This window comes from Clarias gariepinus, chromosome 22 (genome assembly GCF_024256425.1).
Source record: "Clarias gariepinus isolate MV-2021 ecotype Netherlands chromosome 22, CGAR_prim_01v2, whole genome shotgun sequence".
NCBI lineage: Eukaryota > Metazoa > Chordata > Actinopteri > Siluriformes > Clariidae > Clarias > Clarias gariepinus.
In genome coordinates, this window is record NC_071121.1 from 5,877,280 (window position 1) to 5,905,144 (window position 27,865).

Genomic DNA, 27,865 nt, shown 5'->3' on the forward strand with positions numbered 1-27,865 from the left:
TTTCTCCAACTCACTCCATCGTCTCAGTGACCAGGAACAGATAGGAGCAGGTGGCACCATGCCCACTCAGATTAAGTCGTCTCTAGACGGTATGACATGTGACTCAGGAGAGCTGGAGCAGGTGGAGCGGGCAGTCACTGTGGGTTTGGGGAAAGTTCCCAGAGACGTGCTGAGAAACTTTCCACATACTAAACGCGTGGGCAGCTACCTGGTGGGCAAAATGATCAACAAGGGCTCTTTTGCAAAGGTGATGGAGGGTATGCACATTAACACAGGAGAGAAGGTGAGACTCACACCGACACACACACACCCACACACACACCTGTCAATCAATAAAATAGCATCACATACTAAACGTGCCAGTCACTGCTATGTTGAAGGAATGTCATCCATTTTTTATGCTGTCTCTCAGTTTACTCTGTGTGTGTGTGTGTGTGTGTGAGAGAGAGAGAGAGAGAGAGAGAGAGAGAGAGAGAGAGAGAGAGAGACTCCCATCAAACCTGATATGGTCATACTGTAGATAAACAGTAGATCCAGTGTTACACAATATAACAGCGCTATTTAATTAAAAAATTATAATAATCAAATTTACATTTTTTTAAACATTTTAAGAAAATTAATAAAACAAAATGAAGTTGACACTGAACATGCAACTGCTTAGCGAGATTTCTAAATACATTGTTTTTTATTTTCTACAGTTATAGTTTGTTCATGTAACTTTTCTGTTACAGATTTTCTGTTTTTCCTGTATTTTCCAAAATGCTATATTACTACAATGACAATAAAATCTGTGTAAAAAACTTATTATAAAATGACTAAAAACTACAGGAATCTTACATTTTTATTAGGAAATAAAATTTTCTAAAATTGAACATTTTAAAACGTTTAATAGAAATCCCTGAAATTAATATACAGTATACACAATATTTTTACTGTTTTGTTCCATCAAAAACCCTTTTAAGCTTTCACTTCAGTTTAATAAACATGTGGTGATGAGAACATGTATTATTTTTACTTTATAGAATTTAAAGGTAATTCTAATTGCTATCATCAGATGAAAAGAAACATCAGGATTTGATCTCTAATTTACAAGTCAAGCATGTTCAAAGTTTGGGGGCCTGTCCACATTTTACAAATATTTGCTAGTCCATGCTGACCTGTCCAGAATTTAAATTCTTTTTTATTTTTTTTTAATTGAAGGTCATTTAACTTTGGTGTCACTTGCCTTAAATAAGCTGCTTATTCTGGTGAATTCCTTTTAACAAGCTTTAAACAATGTACTTAGGGTGGAATTATTTCCTTTATATATGGATCCTTATATACAAACCAGTTGTGCCATCATGGCCAAATACTTTATAAATAACAAGAATTCCTGATTTAGCATAAAGACTATTTTGAGAAAGTTTTTTTTTTTTTTTTTTTTTAAGAGTGTCAAATTAAATATTGCCCATTTTGACTAAAACACATGACCTCCTGCATCCAGTTAGTGGTGCTATGACAGAGACTCACTCTGTATGTAAACATTTCCAGTCATTTAAAACAAAGATTCAAACTTTAAACCACATCACACAGTAAATTGATCCAGATTAACTGGAATTATAAGATCCAATGGATCAAAATATTTAAAGATTAAGCAAATTGTGTATTTAAAAAAACATTTTAGATGATTGCTTTGTAATGACAAACTTTGTTAAAAGTACATCTGTGAAGCTTAGATGCAATACACAAACATGTACTTAAACTTTTCTTCACAATCAAAATAAAAAAAATAAATAAGAAAAAGCTGTAGCGATATGTTTAAAAACCATTTAGACTTGAGATGCATTTAAACTCATCACAATTAAGCGGCTTTTAGAGAAACATTCGAGCCAAGCAAAAGTTATAAATAGACAGGCTATCAAGTGGTAATTGGGGACATGTGTGACTAATTAGCTACCATGACGAGCATGAAACGAGACCAGGAAACACAAGCCATATAAGGAACGGGGGAACAGGCCAGAGTGGTTCTTATAAATGAATCTAAAATAAATTCCAATTTTGCACAACACTGTAACAATTTTTTTTTTAAATTAAGTTTAGAGAAATATATCACACTCATGGTTTCCTCTGAATTCAATTTTAATATTTATATTTTTTTTCCAAAAAAATGTTTTTTGTCACATACACAGTGAAATGCTTATACAACTGCCTGTGACTTAAAAAAAGATTTCTTTTTGAGAAATAAATTGTACTAAAGAATACAATATATATATATATATATATATATATATATATATATATATATATATATATATATAATTAGTGTGTAGTTTGAGTTAGAAAGACTGCATTGTTGTATTCATTAGTGTTATAATGAAGCATTTATATATTTATATCTTTTTAAAAGTCTGAGTTTTAAATTGAACATGTGACAAGCAAGAGTCATTGTGACAGGAATATAAGAACCAATTATTTTTAAGTATCCAAATCATAAAATGACTAAGAATAGTGCTTTCAATTTGCATAAAAGCTGTGCTTTTAATTATTTTCATATTTATAAAATGTGTATTTTTTGGTGAAGCCGTTAACATTTTCTTTGCCTGTAATCTGACTCTGTAATGCATGATGTTAAGTAGTATTTTTTTATTTTAATATTTAACGATTTTTATACATAGAAATCCTTTTCAACATATCTTTAGGGACATAAATAAATAACAACAGCAACAACAACAAAAATCCCTCCATGTGAATATTAGAAAGTAGCATTAATATACTCATGCCTAATGTGTCTGTGTACAGTATGTATTTTGGTGAAGTCACTTCTCCAGCTTAACACATCAAGCTGTTTTTATTATTATTATTATTATTATTATTATTATTAATAATAATTTTTTTTCTTCAGCTACCTTTTTAATTAATTTAACAAAAACAAAAAAAGGTATTCATTTAACAAAAAAAAAAAAATAAGTGAGAACTAAATAGAATTCAACAAATGCTGTATTTTTAATTAAGCTGGATTTTGCAGTGGTTTGCAGTAGTTTATATATTTAAGGTGGATATATTATCTTAGAAAAAGCATAGATGGTGAGGCAGTAAATTCAACAAGTGTTCTATAACCTGCACTCCATTCCTAATTGGCATTCTATACAGAGGTTGGACAATGAAACTAAAACATTGGCCAATTTAGTGTTGGAGGTTTCATGGCTAAATTAGACCAGTCTGGTGGCCAATCTTCATTGATTGTACATTCCACCAAAAAGAGCAGTTTTGCTTAAAATATTGCAATGCACACAACATTATGGGTGATATATTAAAGTTCAAAAGAGGAAAAATTGTTGGTGCGCATCTCGCTGGCGCATCTGTGACCAAGATAGCAAGTTTTTGTGATATATCATAGGATAATGTTTGCATACCACCAAAAAGGATGAAACGCATCCAACAGGAGTAACTGTTGACGCAAGAGGAAGCTGTCTGAAAGGTATGTCTGGGTGCTAACCCAGATTGTTTAAAAAAAAAATTTAAATTCACAGCTGCCCAACTCACTGCAGAATTAAATGTGCACATTAACTTTCCCATTTCCACCAAAATTTGTTCGTCCGGAGCTCCACAGGGTCAATGTACATAGGTATAGGCCGGGCTGCTATAGCCAAACCTTTGGTCAATCATGCCAATGCCAAATGTTGGTTTCAATGGTGCCAGCAGTGAAAACCTTAAACTGTGGACAATATAAAACATGTATTGTTCTCTGATGAGTCCCCCTTTACTGTCTTTCCAACATCCTGAAGAGTTACCATTCTGGAGGACCATGTGCACCCAGTAGTTTAAACACTGTATTCTGAAGGCGGTGCTGTGTATCAGGATGATAATGCATCAATACACACAGCAAGACTGGTAATAGTGTAGTTTGATGAACATGAAAGTAAAGTTGAACATCTCCCATAGCCTGCTTAGACACCAGATTTAAATATTATTGAGCCACTTTAGGATGTTTTGGAGGAGCGAGTCTGGAAACATTTTTCCTCCATCAGCATCACATAGTAACCTAGCCACTATTCTGCAAGAAGAATGGCTCAAAATCCCTCTGGCCACTGTGCAGGACTTGTATCATTCCAAAGACGAATTAATGCTGTATTGGCCGCAAGAGAAGGCTCTACTCCATACTAATTAATTATTGTGTTCTAAAACCAGGCCTTTTAGTTTCATTGTCCAACCCCTGTACAGAGGTTTACGTGCAATCATCATTAACAGACAGAAAAATATGGAATTATGGTACATAACCCAAAGTATGTTTCAAAGAAGCCATCTTTAGCTTTGATGACAGCTTTGCACACTTTTGGCATTTTCTTAGTCAGCCTTATGAGGTAGTCACCAGGAATGGTTTTCCAACAATTTTGAATGTTCCCAGAGGTGTTGAGTACTTGTTGGCTGATTTACTCTACAATTCAGCTCATCCCAAACCATCTAAAATAGATCTAGATTTGATGATTGTGGACAGGTCATCTGATGCAGCACTGCAACATAGCTGCAACATAACCTATAGGTATGTTTGTGTCAAATGAATGTCCCATTAATTGCAAACCAGATGAGATGGCATGTCACTGCAAAATGTTGTGGTAGCATACTAGTTAAATGTGTCGTCATATTGAATCTAAGTCACCAACAGTGTTACCAGCAAATCACCCCCACGCCATCACATCTCCACATCTTCAGGAACCATCTGTTCACCCTTTCTACGTCTAACAAAGACAGAGCAGTTAAAACCAAAAATTTCAAATTTGGACTTGGTAGACCAAAACACAGTTTTTTGCTGATGCTTGTGTTTCTTTGCCCAAGCTGGTCTCTATTCTTCTGAAGTAATGGATTAAGCTTTGCTGCAATTCGACCATGAAGGCCTAACACAGTCTCCTCTGAACAATGATTGTTGAAATATGTCTGCCACCTGATCTCAGAGAAGCATTTATGTGAGCTCTAATCAGAGGTGCTGTATCGGCGGTTTCTGAGGCTGGCAATTCTAATAAAATTATCTGTAGTGGTAGATCTTGGCGTTCCTGTTCTGGGATAAGTCAGTATCATCATAGCATTTGGTTTTGTGAACAGCACTTGAAGATACATTCACAGTTCTTGAGATTATTTAGATTGACTTACCTTTATTTCTTAAAGTTACAATGCCATGAATATCCCAAGCTGTCATTGAAGGTGAATGTAGCTACATTTAACAATATAAAATATATTCTTGGCAGTTTAACACTTTTTTGTTTACAGGATTCCATGTGTGGAACAATCCAGGAATTCCACATCTGGTTAAACAATTGTACAGTATGTGATAAGTACATGTTAGTGGGTTTAGCCACTTTGTCAAGGTTTGAAAGACAACCCAAACTGTCACTCTCAGCTGAAACACAATCGATTTACAGTAGATGATCAGGAACAATCAAGGCAAAGGGACTTCCATCAACAGAAGCTTTTGGGGCACCAGTGTCATTGTCTACTCAAGTGAAAGGCTATAATTCTAAATAGAAGCCTCTGCTCCGGAATTGATACCTCAAGCTCAACTAAAGACAGAAAAGAGGCTTCTGGAAGAAAGCTTTGACCAGTGGTATGTTTGGAGGAGTAGAGCTGAGGTATGAAATGCCAGGAAAACTGTACCAGTTGTTAAGCATGGTGGTGGTAGCATCATGGTCTGAAGCAGTTTACTGTAGCTGCCAGTGGGACTAGTGTATTGCACAATGTGGGTGGCATAATGAAGTAAGAGGAGTAGACAGTTGGACACCTGGACAAAATAAGGGTGTTCCAACAAAACAATGATCCTAGCTGCAAGCTGGTTGGGGAATGGGTAAAGCAGGCTAACATTAAACTTTTAAAGCTTAACCCCATCAAAAACGTGTTTGTGTTGGATTTAAAAGTTGTGCCAGGAAATAAACAAAGTTAATTAAATTGTACAGATAATTATAGCAATTCTGCCCAGAAGAGTAGTGAAATATTCAATCTTTTGGATATAAATAACCATAATACTGACAGGAGCTGGTGATGGCTATGAAAAAGCATCTACTGTACTAAAGTTAAAAGGGGCATACAACCAAGTGGTAGGTGTGCTCTTGGTATAATTTCGATCCTGTGTTTATTTTCAGGAAACTTAACGAATAAAATTTGCACAACAAATTCTTGGAATCTTCTTGTAATAATGATACCGTATATGTTCGAGAATTATTCTGACCTGAAAGTGGCTAGTTCAGTGAACTCATTCGAAGCCCAACATTGCCATGTCATTCAGGTTCATAAGTTTATATAAACTAGAATATATTAGAATTGCATTCCAAAATAAAATGTTAAGTAATTTAACTGTGCTGTTAAATAGGATTAATCATGTGTGTACTCATGTGTATGTGTGTGTGTAAGAGAGAGAGAGAGAGAGAGAGAGAGAGAGAGAGAGTACGAGAAAAGGAGACAAATGGGAATACTATGTCTCCTCACCTTGGTGATCAACTCTTTCAAGGGTCACTGAATCCAGTCAATTTTATCCGTGTGTGTACGTGCATGCATGTGCATGTCTGAGCGTCCGGCCCTAGTTCGGGTCACTGAGTCCGTCCTGACCACTTTGTTTAGCTTCTGAAGTTGCTATAGCAATGACCAAGAGTCTGATTAAATAGCATGCATCAACCGAGTCCTGCCATGTGGGCCTCTTTCCCCATCGCTGCTCAGTGCCCTTCATTATCATCACACACACAGTGACATAGATGGATAACAAAATGGTGGATTCATCACAATTTAACATTTAAACATTTGGACTGAATATAGACTCAGGCTGGGAAGAAGTGGTTTGGCCTGGACAAGATCTCTTTGCTCAGTTATGAGGCTGTGTTTGCACTTTCCACCAATGTCTATGTGAACTCCACATTCACACTTAGACTTGCATTTATATGTATTTTTTTTGCCAGGCGTTTTTTCTCCAAAGGTACTTATAAGGAAGGCAGAATCCAATCCAGCTATAGATTTGTTAAAGAAACTAGCAGTGATAAAAACTATAAAATATATATTAAAGTTCCCTACAGTCTCGGCAAATATTAATGAATTTAAATTTTAAAAAATCATCAGTAACCCATGGTAACATAAATTTATGCACCTAGATCAGCATACTCACACACTTCCCCTTAACTTTCATGAAAAAATATTCATTTTCCTACTGCGTCTGAAATTTTCTATACTCACTTGCTATCTTGCGTTTCGTTGGTGTTGTCATTTTCTATGAGCTGTGGCCAAAAAATTCCTTAATTTTGTTTTGTAGAGGAACTACCTTAATCAACTCCACCTAGAGTTAAAACCAAGAAATGCAATAGCTCCAGGTTTTATGTGCGGGCCATATTCTGGTATATTTTTGGAATTTGCTGCGCGTCAATTAAAAATGAATCGCGGGCCACAGTTGGCCCACGGGCCGTAGTTTGGACCCCCCTGATCTAGATCAAGAAATAGACACATAGATCACATTTGCCTTGGCCAATCAGTTCAAAATATATGCACAATCTTTTGACTTGTTTGACTTCATTTGATGTTACATCCTCAGGTGGCCATTAAGGTAATAGATAAGAAGAAGGCACGGCAGGATGCGTACGTGTTGAAAAACATGAAACGTGAGCCGAGGATCCACCAGATGATTCGTCACCCCAACATTGTCCTTCTGCTGGAGACTCTAGAGACTGAGAACGGCTACTACATGGCCATGGAGCTGTGTGCTGGAGGAGACCTGATGGACAGAATCTGTGAACGCAGACGTCTGGAGGAGAGGGAGGTCCGCAGATACACACGGCAAATCCTGTCAGCTGTTGATCATCTGCATACTCATGGCATAGTGCACAGGTAACGGAAAGGAGGGTTAGTATTAAATAAATTTGCTTTTGTATTTTTTTTTTAATGTTATTTTTTGAAGGAGGGTAGGTTGGCACTGGGAGTTGCTCATGGAAAACACTCTACAAATAAAATGTATGTTGTTTGGGTAACTGATGATTTTTATTAATTGCATTTCTAAATCATATTGTTATGATTTTTGCCTAGACCGTAAAGAACTTTAAGATGTATTTTGAAGTTAAATTATATCAGTTGTTAGTTTATTTAACATATCTATAGTTAAAAAAATAATTAATCAATCAAAAAAAAAAAAAAAAAAAAAAGAATGGCTTCTCCAAGAGTTTTATCTAATGATGGTTGAAAGTAGGCCAGTCAGTTCTGGTACCTGATACCACTAAAAGATTCAGTGATGGTATGCAGAACTGGAAAAAGTAGAGAGCAGCTGCCTACCAACCCCCACATTTAAAACTAGTGGAGAAGTCCCTGAAGCACTCTTAAAAAAAAAAAGACATCTGATAACTTTTTACCATCCTAAACAACACTTTGTCTCCTTAATAATTACTTCTAAGTTGTTATTTTTTAAATCTTTTATTAGTGCTAGTTAACATGAGTGCAAGCTTGTCAAGAGCTGACAAGTTTAAGACTTATCTTACCGCTTTGTTCATGGCTAATGCAAGCTACAAAGCTGCTGTATAACTTCTAACTGAAACCCAAATCTCTCTTTAACACTTGAACAAGGGCACTACTTGTTGTGTGGAACAACGGATTTCACACCTTACAGTTCATGACACACTAGCTTTCCTTTTTATGCTATAACCCTGAATCAGTGAGTTAGCTGAAGCTGTTCTAAGGTGAAATCATTCAAGACATGAAGAGAAACAGTATATTTACAGTACAGGGCTGTCCACCACCTCCATGGTTTATTTTTCAAGATTTATTTATTCATACGGTGGCCCTGAAGTGCAAAACAAATTAACAAAACTGAAAACAAAATAACAAATTCAAAACCAAATTAACAAATCCGAAAACAAAATAACAAAACCAAAAAACAAAACAACAAAACTTCCCCCCTCCAAAAAAATAGTTTGGGTTTTGTTATTTGGTTTTTAATTTGTTTTCCGTTTTGTTAATTTGTATTGCACCTCTAGGCCAGTCAGATATTAGTTATTTTGTTTTCCGTTTTGTTAATTTGGTTTTGAATTTGTTATTTTGTATTGGGTTTTGTTATTTTGTTTTCAGTTTTGTTAATTTGTTTTGCACTTCAGGGCCACCGTAATTCATGTAAAATTAGAGGAAACAATCAATGTGATACACAAACTACAAACTTCAAACAACATATAACGCAGGTGAAACCTACTCAAGGCAATAAAATAAAAACAGGGAAATATATTTATAAATGACAAAGATTTCTCACCAATACGGTATGCAGGCTTAGCCATACTATATATTCTGGTTCTTATGTGGGATGTAAATAAAATAGTGTCATTATGGGAATTTACACACTAATGTAGCAATACATATATAAATAATTTTTATATTTTATATATATTTGTTATATTTGTTTGACTTTTTTCTACCTGTTTGCACAGAGATCTAAAAATTGAGAACTTTCTTCTGGATGAACACAACAATATCAAGATAGTCGGTAAGTGTCTATTGTGCATTAACTTGGTTGATTTAACAGGCCTTTATGCATCTCCTATACAATAAGTGGACTATTTGTATTTCTTTAAAATATTTTTTTAAATTTGAGATTGATAATTAGCTCAAGTCTATAATTCATACTATTAGCCCTAATACAGTGTTCAGGCAAAAAAGAAAGTCACATTCCTTCAATGGCATAGGGTTAATCTGGACTCATCAGACCATATGGCATTTTCCCATTGCTCGAAAGTCCAATCTTTAAGCTCCACGGCAAACTGATTAATCTGATAAGTATTATGATCATGCAGCTGTCTAGTCCCAATCCTCTGAGTTCTCATCACATTCTGTGTGTATGTAAATGGTCTTACTTTCACTTTTAAACTCATCTATGGTTTTTACTGTTGATTTTTTACCATGCAAGTGTTTACTTGATCTCCAGTGATCTATATTTTTTTTCTGACCACGTTTCTTTCACAACCTTGACAGTTCAGCAATATCCTTCTATATTTTAATAATGTTTTGAAGTGTTTTTAACCCAGTTCCATAAATCCAAATCTCTTTACAGTACTTGTTTTCTTTGCTTAATGCAGCCCAATACAGTATACCCCGATCATGAAGTGGTTGTAATGCTTAAACTAAAAGGACTCTCTGTATATTTGTGTATGTGTGTGTTGAATGCAGACTTTGGTCTTAGTAACACACTGAAGCTAGATTCTCTCTCCCCGGAGCTGTTAAACACTCAGTGTGGAAGTCCTGCATATGCCGCTCCAGAGCTTCTTGCACACAGGAAGTATGGCCCTAAAGTGGACGTATGGTCTGTGTGAGTACCATTATGAATGCATGTATAGGTATGGTAAAAGATAAGTAGAAATTGGAACTTTAATAAAATACAGCCGTTGGAGAATTTCAGTCAGCTTGATATAACATTTATTTTTAAATACAAAAAAAAAAGAAAAGAGATAAGAAATTATTGTCAGGTCAGGCTTTTTCATACTAAAAATTAATAAGTAGTTCAAAAAAACTCATCACTTATCAAAGTGTAATTTAACGACCTGCTTAATAATTCAACATTACTGTTACTAGTGAGGCAATTCAGTTATTTCCCACCGAGTTCCGGTAAAAAACTGAAATTTACCTAAATAAAACGTTATGATGCAAATAATTTCATTAGAATAATACGTTTATTTTGAACATGCATATGTTGACTGTTGCTCTTTCATAATGACTGCTCTCTAACATTGACTCTCATGCACAGGGGTGTGAGTATGTTTGCGATGATGACCGGTACCCTTCCCTTCACCGTAGAGCCATTCAACATAAAGCAGCTTCATCAAAAAATGATTAATGGAGAAATAAGTGCCATCCCATCTGACATCAGTAAAGGTAACACACACATTTACACTCATACAGTATACTGTAGGTTTATATCAGCACAAGTCAAAGTGATTGGAAGATTTGCTGACTTGAAGTTTCGGCACTGTTATGTTTGAAGCCTAACCCCTCCAGATCTGTCTGCTGTGCTTCAACATACCTGCCAATCAGATCTGATCAGAGAAACAAACACATTTTGAAGTGTCTGACTGTTCTTTAGGTTATTCACACCGTAAAGAGGTATACAAGTCCTAAGCTATTTTCTGAGTAAATACTGTACATAGAACATTCACCTGTTAGTGCATCAAAGATGAGGCATTCACATGTTCTATAGAAATCCTGGGTGAGGAACCATAGGAAGTAATTAAATATAAGAAATAAAGGAAAGGTCAGGAACAAAGACAGAGAGGGAAGCAAATTAAATAAAAAATTTCAGGAAACATAAACAAATATATCCATTCAAGAAAATACAATATCTATTGTAGTCCACCTGGGGACCATGGAGACCAGTGGTGATTTATTGTATTTATTCGTATTTTGTACAACAGTGGTAGAACCTCTGATCAACATCCGCTTGCACATTCACACTCTACGGGCAATCTGGGAACACCAATTAGCCTAATCTGTATGTCTTTGCACTGTGGGAGGAAACCGGAGAACCCAGAGAAAACGCACTAAGCACAGAGAGAACATGCAAACCCCATGCACACAGATACGACATGGGAATCAAACCCAGGACCTGGAGGTGAAATGCGACAGTGCTAACCACTAAGCCACTGTGCTGGCGATAAGGACTGACAACCTGTAAATCTACTATATATAAAGAAATATGGATGAAAAAAAAATATGATTGTAGATCACTTAAACACTTGGTGAAGTTACATCATAAAACAATTGATAGTACAAGTTACAGCTATGGTAAATAGTGAAGATAAGATTCTCAGGATTGGGAATCTGCTAAACAGCTGTGTGGCCACAATAAAACCACTTGTTAATGTGGCTGATTAGACAAAAAAAAAACTTCAGTGTTTCAAAGATTGGAATTTGGAGCAATGGAAAAAGATCATGTGGTCTGATGAGTCCAGACCGATCCTGTTCCAGAGCGATAGCGGCGGATCAGGGTAAGAAGTGAAGCGCATGAAGCAATTAACCCATCATGCACAGAGCTGACTGTACAACTGTACTGTAAAACTGTACACTGACAGTGTTGTGATCTGGGGGTTGCTTTAGCAACATTATGTGTAAATAAAATAGTTAGTTGTCAGTTGACTACCTTGATGTACAAGATGACCTAATTGTACAAAAGATTATTGAATTAAATAATTAATCTGTACATGTTTTGTGTTTCTCTTAATATCACCTGACATTGTGATATTTTGCAACAGTTCTTTTCTCTGGGTTGTGAGCATGTGCCTGGCTTCCAAGTCTCTATAAAGTCAACATTGTGTAACAAAATAGTTTTCCATGTCTGGTTACTACAAGATATCTTTAAGAAATTGTGTAATTTAGGCAAACAGTTTGCATAGTGCTAAACTGGTGGCTATAACCTCCCTTTACTTGCTAGCAATATTTGCCCTGGAGCTCTAGTATAAACTAAAGAAGCAAACTTTACACACCATTGATTGAGTACAACTGAGGTAAGGAGATGGAGCAGACAAATATATCACCTTTAGTTACACAGCGACAGTAGGGACAATGTGAGAGAGAAACAATAAGGGCTGTAGAAGAAGGAGGTGACCTAGATAAGAGGTGTGTATAGTCACGCGTTACAAACTGTTCTTCTCTTCACACTGATTATCTTATAATCTGATCCAGCACATTAAATATAGACAAGGCAACAGTGGAGATTTAACAATCCCAGTCACTCAGACACACCCTTAAGCACTATGTTGTTTATGTGACCACCCATGAGGAACACTCAGACCGACACGCTTGCAAAATACACAATATGTAACCGATAGTGCTGTAGATCAACAGGAACTAATGAACAATTAACAAACCTTTGTGTTCCCTTTTATGCTCCTGTACACTCCAGTAAAGCCTAGATGAACACGATACATTAAAAATGTACAATATTTTCCCTAAGATGTTATCTGTAGAATATCTAATGCATTTAAATTCAGGAAAACGGTGTATGTGTGTTTAAAAGCACAGAGGCTAAGTGGGGCCCCTAGATAAATGTTTAAACCCAGAGGTTAAATGAGGCCCCTAAGTGAATGTTTAAATGTGATCGTCGCTGTCTGACCACACTAGGAACACCTCCACCTGAGCTACCAGGCCACACACAAAGACAACGTTTTTGGTTTGCATTACCGAAACGCACACGCAGGCCATGCAGTGCTTAGCCGAGCTGCCAATCGTCAGTAACCTCTGAGCCGTGAAGGTGGTAAGAAAGAGGAGAGTGCCATTTAAACTTGATCTTCAGTGATGTAAGGGAATTACAGTAAGACAAAAAGACCTCAAAGTTGAAAATGTTAATGCAAGACATCTAAAAGGGGAAAAATCTATGTAATTTATAAATTTAAAATATATAATTTTTCTTCCACTTTGTTTTTGTCCATTTAGGGGCAGTGCAGTTTGTTTTGGCTCTGCTGGAACCGGACCCAGCGAAGAGGCCGAGTGTGAAAGCAGCACTTGGGGAGAGCTGGCTTAATGACGGGTACACCAAGAGACCAAGTCACACTTTGGTCTATAAGAACAGGTAGAGTGCCTTGGACTATTTCATTTTGGACATTTCACAACAAGCTACCAAACAGTCTTAAGGCATGAACCAAAAATCTACCCTGGATATAATATGATTAACTTGCGCGTTACATCAGAGTCCAAGACACAATCAATTTGGATAAATTTCCGAATATTAACTGAAGTGGAGTTCACATGCCTACTAAAAGTAGCACAGTGATATTAATACTTCCAGAGTGCAGAGGCACTTTAGTCCAATTGTCCTATCTTAGCATCTGCTCAGAAGAATCATTTTTTAAAACCTTAACTTTCATGTCAATACCACCATATCAGTGCCATCATGATAAATATTTTATACAGTTTTTACTTAGCGTTAATGCTAAACATTATGCCCAGTGTTGTGTGGGTTCCCCTTGTGCCCCTGGGGCAGGACTGTCTCTCTGTGCTCTGCTGTCTTGTACAGTAGTTGATCAATCGGAATGGTTATTACCGTCGCGCTCACCGCCGCGTGAAAACGTCAGCGGCCAAAATAAATTAGTTGCATTTCAAAGTCATTCGTAAAATGGCCGCCAGGTGGCGCAAAGTGACATTTTCGCTCGTTGCCGTAAATACAACAGTGACCGTTATACAGCGTATCTCTGTATCTGTTTATTGTTATTTAAGTTCTGGATTATTTCAGGTACTTTAAACACATTGTTGGGTTGCTCATGTTGGCTCATATGAGATGTAGTTTACAAATGAACACCTGGTTGGGTTATTTTGACCCAACAACTGGTTTATTCATTATTCTTTCCTTTCTCCAAATATCAGCCTGCAGAATGTTTGAAATATTACTGTTATTGTGTCACAGGTGTAGTTTTAAGAGTTGTTTAGGCAGGAATGCGTGTGTATACAGCTCAAAACCTCCATCAGTTGTTAAAGATAGCGGCTATTTAGAAAAAATGCCCAGTGATTTCTGAGCTTCAGGAAATCTCCCGGCGCTCTGCGCATAACACCGGGCCAACTCATGTCGGAAATAATTTATAAACGGTTTCTAAACGTGGGCTATTGTTTTTTTTTACTTATAGTATTTGTTAATTTAATTTAAATGAGGTTTGGGCTCAGGACTTCAGAATCGTGATTCTCCTTTTTAATTTACTCCATAGTTTTAATCAGCGCTCAGCCGCATGCATTAAGTTTTCCAGAGCGCACCGGCAGAAGTAGACTAATGATTATGAACGCGTCGGGAAAACAGCAAGCAGACTTTAAAAAAAACGTTTGCGTTCATTTTCTGACGCGCTCAAGTTCACCAAAAACAATACAGAGCAGCGCAGCTTACAACACTTACAAAATCACAACACTTACAAAATCACAACGTTTTTTTGTTATTGTGAGTGCGCTTAAATAAAAGTTAAGTCTTATAAAGGCATGTAGTCTTATATAGTTTTATTATATAGTTTTTGCACATTAATCTGACACAGTTTTTTCAGCCTGTCACGGCGTGCGCCCAAATCAATATCGCTCCTCGCTCACTAGTTAGGCGGCCTCCCCTTCAGACATGCGAAGCAGCGGGACCGCAGAATTACACTTGACTGGTGAGCTATCGTTGCTATCGTTGCCTGGGCTTGCACCCCGCGCTATAAAATACTCGGGGTTTGTTGGGCTACAGTGGATTTTACTACAACGCGTGCAACAACGCGGAAGTGCGGCATGCAAGCAGGGCAAATGGAACGCGCCCCGGTGACTTCAAAGGAGCGAGAGGTGGGAGGGGGCCATCCGCGGAGAGCAGAGTCAGCGCGAGCAGACGGATGGCCATTGCACTCACACCGCGTAGTAAAATCCACTGTAACCGAACAAACCCCAATCATCACCAGCCGTGCCTTATTCCGTCATGTCATGTGGGCATTATAAGCTTTGTATTGAAAACTTCTAACTAAAAAGTGGCAGCTGGCACGCCTAAAAATAGACGCAGGTTAATTTTTTAATAGTCTAAATAAAAACCCTCCGATTTAATTTCCTATAGTCTAACCAGCGCTCAACCGCACGCATAATTTTCCGAGCGCGAGGAATTTTTTTGTGCTAAATAATGTTTATGCAGTATAAGAATTCCTATTAATCCTGGGTTGTTCTTTTAGTGTCACTATAGTGCTTTACAATGCCAGACAACATTCAAATACAAATTATTCACCCTCCCCAGGTGTGAATCGGCTGTTCTCACCTATACATTCAGAGAAACTGTAATGGACCTCTCCACACTTTAACAACCACTTGAATCTGAGGCTCTTCTGGAGACTTTCAGTGATTTCAATTTGTGTAATTTTAATCTCCTGGATTCTAGATTCTAAAGTTGACATTGTTACCTTTTTTAATCATTGGAATGGAAGAACTTGTTATTTTCCTTATGATAGCATAAATTGCATTGTTTTTAATCAGTCTATACGCAATAATATTATTAATTAATTAATATTAAGAGGATTCCCTGCCCAGTCAGTATGGAGGATGCTTACAGCCATTGGGGTGATGGGAAGGGAGAGAAAGATGACTGTCCGCAGGATGGGGGAGGCTGCAGAGAGGGCTTCTTGCTGGTTATGGAGCAGGAGAGAAGAGTTTAGCTGGAAGCCAGGGGGAGTAGATGGGCAGTGATTTGGCCACCACTGCTGACCCACCAATGTTGAGGGTGTTGTGGTTTAGGGTTGAAACACCCAATGATCATTGGATACCGCCTGATGACATCAACTCCTCCTGGCTAAGGCTACATTCACCAAGGTGAATGAAGGAGAAGCATCTTTAGATGTAATTAATATCATGAATCTCTGGGCAACCAGTGACTTCCAGGAAAGGCTGGATGGCAACCGAGGAAGTTCGGTGACTCTGGAGAGACAGATGACTTCCAGGAAAGACTGGCGTGGGTGCATTAGGTTAGCAACCTCATGCACAGCACTCGCAAGAGGGCACCAACTCAAGCTACGGAAAGTTATATGAAGCAATACCCCCAGAGTCGCCCGAGAGGGGGGGAGGATGAGCGACTCAGCAGGACAGACATAACGGTAACGGCTAGGACAATGGATCCACAGATAATGAGAAGGCTCACTCAAACAACGTTAACTGGGGAAGTTACGGAAGTTAAGTGTCATTGCGGAAAGGTCTGCAAGAACACAAAAGGCCTTAAAATACATCAAGGCAGGACCAAATGTGGAAAGAAGGGGTCACAAATGCAGCGCACAGTAGTAACTGGTGAGACGCAGGAGAGCTCCAGGCAGGAAGAACCCCACAGTCCGGGAGATCTCTCAGCACCTGTGTCACCCCAAGACCACAAGACAGACTCTTCTAATACCTCCCCAGAAAGCCAAACCCACCCTGCGAAGGAGCGAATTAAATGGCCCAAGATGGGCGACAACAAGGAATGGGACCAACTAGACCAAGATCTCGATAAAGTGCTAGAAGTTACACTAGTAGGGACAGCTGAGCAGAAAGTCAACACTCTCACAACAATAACGTACAATCTGGCAAGGGAGCGGTTCGGACTGGAGGATAAGAAGGAGAACATCAGGGCTGTACACCAACCAAATAGAAGAGAAAGGGAAATCCACCACTTAAGGAAAGAAATTAAGGTGCTTAATAAGCAGTTCAAAAGATCCATGGTTTGTGAAAGAGAAGGCATCAAGGACCTGACGAGTCAACTCCGAGAACGTCTCTGCAGTCTCCGAAGAGCAGAAAGCACTCGTAAAAGAAGGAAGGATAGGGAGAACAAAAGATCTCAGTTCACCAAAGACCCCTTCCGATTCACCAGAACACTGCTAGGGGAAGTAAAGTCTGGAAGGCTGACCAGCACCAGAGAAGTCGTGGAGACATTTTTGAGAGAAACCCACAATGACATCTTCAGAAACCAGGTCCTCGATGCCAACCCAAATATCAACAGTGTTGATATACCTGCAAAGGAGCTTAACATTAGCAAACCATCCTGGAAGGAAATCCAAGAGGTGGTGAAGAAGGCCAGGTCGGGTTCTGCCCCTGGCCCAAGCGGCATACCCTATAAGGTGTATAAGAAGTGCCCAATGCTCCTCCGGAGGCTATGGAAGCTGTTCCAGAGGATTTGGAAGAAGGGCATCATTCCATTGTGTTGGAAAAGGGCAGAAGGCTGCTTTATACCAAAAGAAGAGAACTCCTCAACCATAGACCAATTTAGAACAATCTCACTGTTAAGTGTAGAATGTAAGATTTTCTTCTCTGTACTGGCTAAGAGGATGACCTCATATATGACTGAAAATGGATATATCGACACTGCTATCCAGAAAGGGGGGATCCCGGGCTTCTCTGGATGTCTGGAACATGCTGGAGTTCTCAGTCAGATGATCCAGGAGACCAAGGCCAGCAAAGGCAATCTGACCGTTGTTTGGCTGGACCTGGCTAATGCGTATGGATCAATCCCTCACGCCCTCATCCATGCAGCACTAGACCATTACCTCATACCTCAGCACATCAAGGGAATGATCACCAGTTACTTTGGCGGAATCCAGCTACGATTCAGGACAGGCCACTTCACCACCGCGTGGCAAAACTTGGAAAAAGGGATCGTAACTGGCTGTACAATCTCCCCCATCCTCTTCATCATGGGAATGAACCTCATAATAACAGCTGCTGGGAAGGAAGCCCGAGGCCCAAAAATGCAATCGGGCATCCGACAACCCCCAATAAAAGGTTATATGGACGACCTTACTGTGACGACCACAACCCATGTGGAGGCGAGGTGGATACTAACTGTTCTGGACCGCATGGTAACATGGGCCAGAATGAGGTTTAAGCCAAAGAAATCCAGGTATATGGTGATCAGGAAAGGTAAACTGACAAATAGAGTCATGCTACATGTGCAAGGGGAGGAGATTCCATCGATAAAGGAAAATCCAATTAAGTGCCTCGGGAAGTGGTTCGATGATTCACTTACCGACAGGAATAACATCAGCAGTACAGAGAAGCAGACAGAGGAATGGCTGAGGAGGATCGAAAAATCAGGGCTCCCGGGGAAGTTCAAAGCATGGCTTTACCAACATGGTTTGCTGCCAAGACTCATGTGGCCGCTGACGGTGTATGAAGTTCCCATGACAAGCGTCGAAAGAGTGGAGAGAAAGATTAACAAGTACCTCCGGAGGTGGCTGGGAATTCCTCCAAGTTTCACTTCAGTAGGCCTTTACATAAGATCAGGGCAGCTCCAACTTCCTCTGTCATCCGTGGTTGAGGAATTTAAGGTAGCAAAGTGCAGAGTCATAATGACATACAGAGACTCCCAGGATGAACAAGTCAGGCAGGCAGGCATCCTTACAAGATCAGGACGCAAATGGGCAGCTGACTCATCTGTTGCACAAGCTGAAAGTATGCTGAAGCTACGTGACATCATGGGAACGCCATGCATAGGAAGACAGGGTCTTGGAACTTCCCATATCCAGCAATGGGGGAAGGCTGGATTAAAGGATAGAAGGGCCATGATCCAGGCGGAGGTACGGAACCTGGAAGAGGAAGAACGAAGGGCAAGGGCAGTGGAACTAGCATCCCAGGGAGCATGGACCAAGTGGGACCTACCCAAGAGGAAGATCACATGGGGAGATCTGTGGAAACTGGAACCTTTCCGTATCTCATTCTTGTTAAGATCGGTGTATGACACACTCCCAACTCCGACAAACTTGCACAAGTGGGGCTTAAGAGAGGATCCACTGTGCAAGCTTTGTGGGGAGAAGGGTACCATGGCACACATCCTGTCAGGGTGTAAGACAGCACTGGCCCAAGGTAGATACAGGTGGCGCCATGACAAGGTGCTCATGACACTTGCCAACACCCTGGAGCAGGAGAGACGCAAGAAACACCAACCACACGGGAGAGTAATACCATCGATTAAGTTTGTAAGCTCGGGTCAAAAACCACCAACTACAGTAATAATGAGAACTAATCTGCTGCAAAAGGCCCAATCATGGGAAATGAAAGTAGACCTGAAGGAAAGATTGCAGTTTCCCCCGGTTGTCCAGACAACCCTGAGGCCAGATGCAGTACTGTGGTCTGAAGAGGCAAAAAAGATCATCATCATCGAACTTACAGTCCCATGGGAAGAGGGTTGTGAGCAAGCATTTGAGAGAAAGAGCGCCAAATACCAGGATCTCTTGCAGGACTGTAGGGAGAAAGGTTGGCAGGCATGGCTATTCCCAGTTGAGGTCGGCTGTAGAGGATTCCCTGCCCAGTCAGTATGGAGGATGCTTACAGCCATTGGGGTGATGGGAAGGGAGAGAAAGATGACTGTCCGCAGGATGGGGGAGGCTGCAGAGAGGGCTTCTTGCTGGTTATGGAGCAGGAGAGAAGAGTTTAGCTGGAAGCCAGGGGGAGTAGATGGGCAGTGATTTGGCCACCACTGCTGACCCACCAATGTTGAGGGTGTTGTGGTTTAGGGTTGAAACACCCAATGATCATTGGATACCGCCTGATGACATCAACTCCTCCTGGCTAAGGCTACATTCACCAAGGTGAATGAAGGAGAAGCATCTTTAGATGTAATTAATATCATTTGGTATTTATTTATTTATTTATTTTTTAAACGGGTATGGGGGCTATCTTGGTTCATTAATCTCCGTGCCTGGTTTAGTATTCAGTGCGCATCTGTTATATTACAACTATCATAACACTCAAATACCTTTTATTGGGGGTTAAGTGACTGATGTGCCTAACATTTTTCAGCTGAGCCTTTGTTTCACTGAATAATCAACCACCGCGACACCCGCCTCTCTCTCTCACACACACACACACACACACACACAGAGCCGACCAAATCATTAGCACGTCCCTCCCCCAAACAGCACAGACATTTACTTACACCTGAACTGAGTTGTTTGAGTAACATGGGTCGAACCTGTTACAAATCATAACAGTCTACTGCATTTCATTCTTATAATAACGCAAAAACACAAGCGGGGCGGAATGACCGGCATCAGCTGACGCAGTAGAACGTCCTAACACTGTTTTAATTTTATGGTAATTTATTTCAGTTAATAAATCTACTATAAATTTAAAGGTCCTACACATTATATTTTTCATTAAATTTTAATATGATCTTTAGGGTCCTAATGAAAAGTTTGTATTATACGTTAATTAAAAATTCAAAAGGATTGTGTAAAAAAAACACTACTTTTACCTGGTAAAAACTAGCTCTGTTCTCAGCAACCTGTTTCAGTACATGCTAATTTAAATGCTCATGACCTCTGCTGAGACCGCCCCCCCCCCCCCGTTCTGTGGGGCGTGACACGTCGGGTATAGCGACGGAAGTGTAGTCACAACGCAGTGCTTTGTGGATAATGCAGTCCAAACTGGAAAACTATGGATTATAGAGCCCGAGCCTGTTTTCTTCAGTCGTTTTTGGTTTGATTTAAGTACGGAACCTACGCGGAAGTTTGTAATATCGCCTGACAATGCAGAAATTAAAAGAATGGACATGCATCGACCCGTTTGTCTTTCTCATCACTGCATGTGCATGAATTAACGGGCTGTTGCGCTGCCACGAGCAACAACAAGAAAAGCGGAGAAACTTACCGAGAGAGATATGGACGCGATGTGTTTACTGATGTGTTTACATGACTTAATCTTCGACAGACATCGTTATAAACCATCTAACGTTACAAAGGTAAGCATAATATAGTTTTCCGACTACGTACACAGTTTACAACTAGACAATCACCTTAATGCATTGTTTATTATAAACGGGCGATTAGGGATTATATAGAGACGGATGTACACAGAGAAGAAGCCAAAACCATGTTCTATGAGAGTGTAAGTTAACTTACACTCCGCATTCATCGTGATTATTAGAAAAGGCGATCTGCAAAGAGTCATAGTAAAATAAATCACACTCACCGAGCCTGGTGAAGATGAAGCAGGAACACGAAGGGTTAGTACAGATCCGATTTTTTAGGAGCAGCTTCCTAGTAAAACCGGCTTTATATTGACCCGCGTTTATAAAGCAGTCTGGTGAAAAATGATTATCGCAAACATGAACGCATTTAGGTAAATCAGCGGGGACGTTAGCTTCAAAAACTAAATTCAGCCAATGCGTCCTCAGTGGCTCAGATACCTAACCCTAGGTAGGTACCCTAGGTCACTTACCCTAGGTAGTGAATGACGACTGCTGTGTTCGCTATTACACCCAACTACTGTACACAACACTCGCTTAGGCGTCATTTTGCTCCAGCGGCGAAAAAACAATGGCCGACAGCTTCTTCTCTCTCGGGGCGGGTCTTTGCTAAAACACCAGTGTCAATCAACTTGTGTAGGAACGCCCTCTTGTGATGTGGCGTCACAAGGCAAGGCTTTTGCGATTGGCCTGATTTCAGAAGGGGGATGTTACTGTAATAAACGAAAAGAAAACCACTGCGCGGCTCTTTATCATCGTAGAGTGGTTGTGTACGCACTCTCCTAACACACAGTTTAGTCCAAACAGCTTAAAATAGTGCATGTAGTGCTGTATGACCCCTTTAAAGAACACAAGAAATAAGATGACACAAATCCATACACGCTTTTTTTCTAATTACAAGTGATAGAATCAAAAGGCTTACTGTGTTAACATTTATTGTGCTTAAATTTGATCCTAATAAGATTTGATTTAATTTAAATTCTAGAACAGTGGCAGCTGGAACACCTAAAACAGATGCAGGATTATTTTTTTATAATCTAAATAAAATGCTGTTTTAAACGTGGGCTATTGTTATTTACATGCAATATTTGTTAATTTAATTTAAATGGGGTTTGGTCTCCGGAATGTTGAGCATCAGGATCCTCTTCTTTACTTTCCTACGTAGAATCAGCGCTTAATTGCACGCATTAAGTTTTGTAAATTCGTTTAATGTTTAATAGTAAATAATGACCCCCGTTGCGCTGTACCACCCCTCGGAAAACCTTATGAAATACAAGTTTAGGACAATTATGATGATCTGCCACGGCGTGCGCGTGTGATGGGTGTACGCCCAAATCTACTATAACTACTCCCTCACTCCGTAGGCTCCCTGAATAGGCAGCAAAGGGACGGGAGCCGCCTATTTGTGCCGGCTGGCGATAATTAACGTTAATATGATCTCGGGCTTGCTCCGCATTATAAAAGCAAGGCGCGGAGGTTTGTCTGAGGTCTGGGAAGTACGTGATGTAATGGAGAATATGAAAGAAGCATGTCAGTGGGGAGATGTGACACGCCCTCAGGGACTTTAAACAAGGACATTAGAATTCCGCCCTTTGATCTCCGCGCTGAGGACAGCGCGAGAAAGAGCTGCGCGAGCTCCCGCGGCATCTTCACTCCCGAACCGTGCCCGCCCTCGCAGCCCCGCTGCCGAAGAGGAAAACTGTGGTTAGGTTTTTGCGTCAGCGAGAACTCGCGCCGGCCATCGACAGCGGGAGAAGCGCCGTCACGAGGGAGCGTGCAGGAGCGCTGCTTCCGCGTGCTCAGTTCTGCCACTCGCACCAACACTTAGCATCAGCTGTGTGCCCGCATGCCAGTGTGGCACAGCCCCCGGAACTGCACATGCACAACCTTTATCCCATTCTTTCCATTCTCACACACTTTTCTTCCCCATTTTGCCTAAATAAATTACCCTTTTCCCGTAAGACCTCGCCTCGTGTCCGTGCTTTATGGTGCCGCCCGTGCAACATGGGTCGAATCCGTTACAGATCATAACAGTCTACTGCATTTCATTCTTATAATAACGCACAAACACAAGCGGGGCTGAATGACCAACATCAGCTGACGCAGTAGAACGTCCTGACAATGTTATAATTTTTATGGTCATTTATTTTAGTTAATAAATCTACTATAAATTTAAAGAACACAAGATATAAGACGACACAAAACCCTACACGTGTCTTTTCTAATTACACGTAATAAAAATTTAAAGGCTCACTGTGTTAACATTTATTTTGTTTAAATTTGATCCTAATAAGATTTAATTTAATTTAAATTCTACATTTGTATCGTCATTTTAGTTCTGTGATTATAAATTTGTTTAACTACAATGTTTTACTTAATTTTATCCGCTACTACGTGCAGTTCTAAAACTCCGTGTCTCATTAATCCAGCAGAGAATGAACTAAGGCATGAGGCGTCAGCCTGTAGTTATATAGCGCCACTCAACGGTAAAAGCCAGCAAACGCACAAAGCCAAACGGTACCGCCGAGCGCGGCGACGGTAGGACCTACAGTCCGATTGATTAACCACTGTACCAGGACGGTAGCGGCGGATCCTTTGGGTACTGTGGGTTGTGGTGTGGCGCTTCCATGAATCTGACTTGTTTGTCATTCACATTCCATGGCTGCCCAATTGGATTTGGATCTGGGTAGTTTGACGGCTAGGTCAGCGATCTTGGGCTCTTTGCCTGCTAAGTCCCATGCACAGTGGGCTGTGGTGCAATGGGTGTAATGATGCCTTTCCCTCAATGCCAGATTTGGCTTTTTTTCTGTAAGTTTTGCTGCATTGGCTCTTCTGTGGCATCAGACTGAACTGGCTAGCCTTCGGTCTTTAAAGGCATAAATAAGCCTTGGATGCCCATGAACCTATCGTCATGTCACTAGCTGTTAATTTTATGTGGTGTTCATTTTATGTCTGATTTGTGTGTTTATTCTGTCTTATGGTGGAGTTTTCCTTTACAATCTCTGAAATATACAAATGAATCAAAACTAGTTATAAACTTTATATTAAATTCTTTAGATTGCATCCAGAAGAGCTCAACTCTGCTGTGTTAAACTACATGACTGAGGCTCTTGGCTACAGCTTGTCAGAGATCATACACACAGTCATCAACAACAAACCTTCCACCATCTTAGCTACCTACCAACTCCTTCTCAAAAAACTTAGTAGACACCAGAAAGGGTCCAAGAACATTAAGGTAAAACACTGAAACACAAAATTAAATATACTACAACACATACCTTGCACACATGGCTGCAAAATTAATATAATAATCCTACCATTTGTTAATTTGACTGACTATGCGTTCATCAAAAATGCTTACAGCTCACAGTTTAAGGTTTTGTTCATTAAAAAATTCACCTCTTAAAATAAGCAATAGATTAAGCAACTTCTTGTCTACTTGTTTAAAAAGGCTGATTTGTCATAAATGAGGTCAGACCAAAGTGTGTTAAAAACACGTATTAAAAACGTCACATCCATGTTATGCTGCTCCACTGAATTAAAAACCTGGCAAGCAGCATTTATTTCTGAACATCTTACCTATAGGGCGAACAACAAAAAAATAAATTGACTTACGTTCAGCCAAATGAGCACCAAATTATTCTCATACAAATATTGCCCCTAAAAAAAAAAAAAACAAAGATTCATTTCCTCAGAAGCTGGAATCCAGTGAGTGGAACCTTCCAAATAAGACCGAATGGAATGAGAGGAGCAACACATCAGAGAGGAGTCAGCAGCAGGTAACCTATCAAAAATTGCTCAGTAATGTTCATGTGGCACTGTGTAAGGGAATGTCCTTTGCTTAGTGTGACCCATGTTGGAATGTGAAAATCTTCTGTGGCCCAACCAAACTTTAAGACTAAGATACATTTTAAAATCAATTACAAAAATAAAATTAAATACCTACAGTATTATTCATTTGTTATAAATTATGTCTCCCATTCCACCTACACAAATCTTATGACCTACTTATGGGCCACAGAACACACTTGCTATGTACAATACACTGATCAACCACAACATGACAATGTAAAACATTAGGCCAAGTATTGTGTACCTTCGGTTTGCTCTGATGTCTGGCCACAGGATGTTAGCGACAGATTCTTTGGGTCTGGTGGGTCGCAGGGTGGGGCCGCCGTTGATCAGATTTGTTTGTCCAGCACGTCCCATTTATGTTTGATCAGATTGGAATCTGGGAAAGTTGGAGACTGGGTCAGCAGCCTTGGGCTCTTTGCCTGCTAGGCCCATGCGTAGTGAGCTGTGTTGCACTTACACCGTGTTCCAAAATTATTATGCAAATTGGATGTAAGTGTCATAAACATTAAATGTTTAGTTTTTAAATCAAAACTCATGTATATTGATTTAGCTTTTAATGTCAGTAAATATGACCCCCAAAAGCCCATTTTCAGTTCTTTACAGCCTATAAAATGTTTTAACTCTGTTGTGCATAATAATTTGGAACAGTGCATTTTCAGTTTTTTATTTTTGAAATAAATATTGTTATCAATAGGACGTTTGTTCAATAAAATTCAAATTATACACTTATGGTTGATGGCTAGAAAATTATACTGACTGTCATTTGCATTAACTAATTATGAAAATCAGAGAAAGATATCATTTGCGTAATAATTTGAAACGTAGTGTAGTGTTCTGGTGCCTTTCATTCATGGCCAGTATTGAGTTTTTTTTTTTTTTTTTTTTAATCAGTGTGGGTGCCCATGATCTTGTAAACAGTTTAATGGTTTATAATTGATTACCAATGGTAATGTGTTAATGTTATGTGGTTTTAATGTTATGGAGGGTCGGTGTATGTCCAAAGGTTTGTGGGTGCTTGATCATGACACCCATATTCAATTCAATTCAATGAAATTTTATTTGTGTAGTGCTTTTAACAATTGTCATTGTCGCAAAGCAGCTTTACACAATCAAAATAATGTGATGTGTATGAATCAAAATGGTCAGATATCTGGTCACATCTGGGCTTTCCTCAAACTAATAGCATAAAATTCAAATTACACAATTGTAAACAATGTCTTGGTGTACTTGTAGCATTACAATTTCCATTCACTGAATCTACAGATCCCAAACCACAAGAATCTCCCTGTACGCAATGAGATTTGTGACAGTGGTTTGCACTAAACACCACTGGGACAAAGTGAAATGCTAACTGTTTGGTAGCTAACTGTTCTTGCTAGCATTAGTGCCTGACCTCACAAATCTTCTTTTAGCTAAATAGGCAACTCTACTCAGCCATTTGAAAATCCAGTGGAAACCCATCCCAGAAATTGGAATTTATTAAAACAGCAAAGGAGGACTACATCTTTTTAGTGCACATACAGTATGGGTGTGATGATCAGGTGTCCACTCCCCTTTGGCATATAGTGTATATTGTTTAGACATTCTTTACAATATGTCAGTAATGTAAAATGCAGTGCAGCTCATCTAAAAAAAAAATCCTATTGACTCCTTCATTGGTTGTTAGAAGACACAGAGTGAGACTAGCAATGACAAAAGCCAGAGACAGTCCAGTAAGACACAGAGGATCCCATCACAAGACAGAGATTTACTGAGGAGGCCAGAGGAAGTCATCAGACAGAAACAGTCAAGCTCAGAGCAAAGAGAGTATACTCCTACCGATCATCCTGGAGATGTCCTCACCAGCAATGACACTGCAGTCAACATGGGGACTAAAGAGAGCCTGTTTCCTGAAGGTAGGATTGGTAATATCATAAGATCTCATTATGCCTATCTGTGTATGGATACCTAAAAATGCTTAAAATAGTTTTAATGATTTACATGTATGTTTGCTTAATTAGCTCTTTTGCTTGTGTTTGTTTCATTTCAGTCTCTTTGCTTGGTGAGAGGGAACTGGTACATGCATCACCTCCCAAATTACCCTGTGGGGAAGGAAGTAGCACTTCTTGTGATGCTCCTTTAATTTTAGAAAGTAAAAAAGACTCTATTAAAGCACCTCACAAAGATCATGACCTGAGGCCAACACACTCTGAGAACTATTCAAGAGAGGATCCTGCACAACGGCATGATGGCAAACTGGAAAAAATACAGATGTTCTATTCTGAAAAAGTGGTCTCTCCCAGAATGCATCTAGAAAGTAAAGCAGGTCAGCGTTTTAAAGACCTCCTCCTGGCCATTGAGGAAAAGAGCCACGCTGCCCGTCATTTGAGCACAATGGAATCCGCTTTGCAAACTGCTCCACTGCCACAGCTACGTCATAGAACTCTTAAAGATATCTCACCAAGAAAAGCAGTGTGGACAGGACTTAAACATCATACTGGGCCACCCACAGGCTCCTCACCTTTTCTGGTTAATGGTTCCAAACCACCAGTGTTTTTGTCCCAGAGGCAGCAGACTCTGGTTATCAAGAGTCTGAGGCATGCAAAAGAAAAGAGGAACACTGGACCAGGGGGAGGTAGGACAATGGGCATTCAAGAAAATACATCGAAAGCTCAGCATTTTCGGCCATTAAGGACTAGTCAGAGGAGAGACACAGACCTGAACCTACCCATGCTACCTTTAACTTTTCAGAGCAAGGATAAGAAAACAGAATTTCTCAGATTGGATTTTAGTTGAAAGGGTGTCAGGAGTGAAAGTGACAAAATACCAGTGACTGAAATATTTGTACACAACCTTCAAGAATTTTTTTTTCTTGAA

At 39.6% G+C, this 27,865-nt stretch overlaps 1 protein-coding gene across 1 annotated transcript; it reads left to right on the top strand.

The window, feature by feature from the left end:
- The first annotated feature begins 58 nt into the window (after positions 1-58).
- LOC128509948 (hormonally up-regulated neu tumor-associated kinase homolog A) lies at positions 59-27,865 on the top strand. Its single transcript, XM_053481843.1, has 10 exons — positions 59-283; positions 7,538-7,830; positions 9,408-9,463; positions 10,144-10,282; positions 10,718-10,845; positions 13,399-13,534; positions 24,212-24,389; positions 24,850-24,933; positions 26,676-26,904; positions 27,039-27,865. The coding sequence occupies exons 1-10, from the start codon at positions 59-61 to the stop codon at positions 27,782-27,784; spliced, it is 2,214 nt and encodes a 737-aa protein (XP_053337818.1). The 3' UTR covers positions 27,785-27,865.

Excerpts from the sequence above, each read along its gene's own strand:
- LOC128509948 (XM_053481843.1), top strand. The coding sequence starts at position 59 with ATGCCCACTCAGATTAAGTCGTCTCTAGACGGTATGACATGTGACTCA. Across the intron at positions 284-7,537 it reads ACATTAACACAGGAGAGAAG|GTGGCCATTAAGGTAATAGA; the intron begins GTGAGACTCACA and ends TTACATCCTCAG. Across the intron at positions 10,846-13,398 it reads CCCATCTGACATCAGTAAAG|GGGCAGTGCAGTTTGTTTTG; the intron begins GTAACACACACA and ends TTGTCCATTTAG.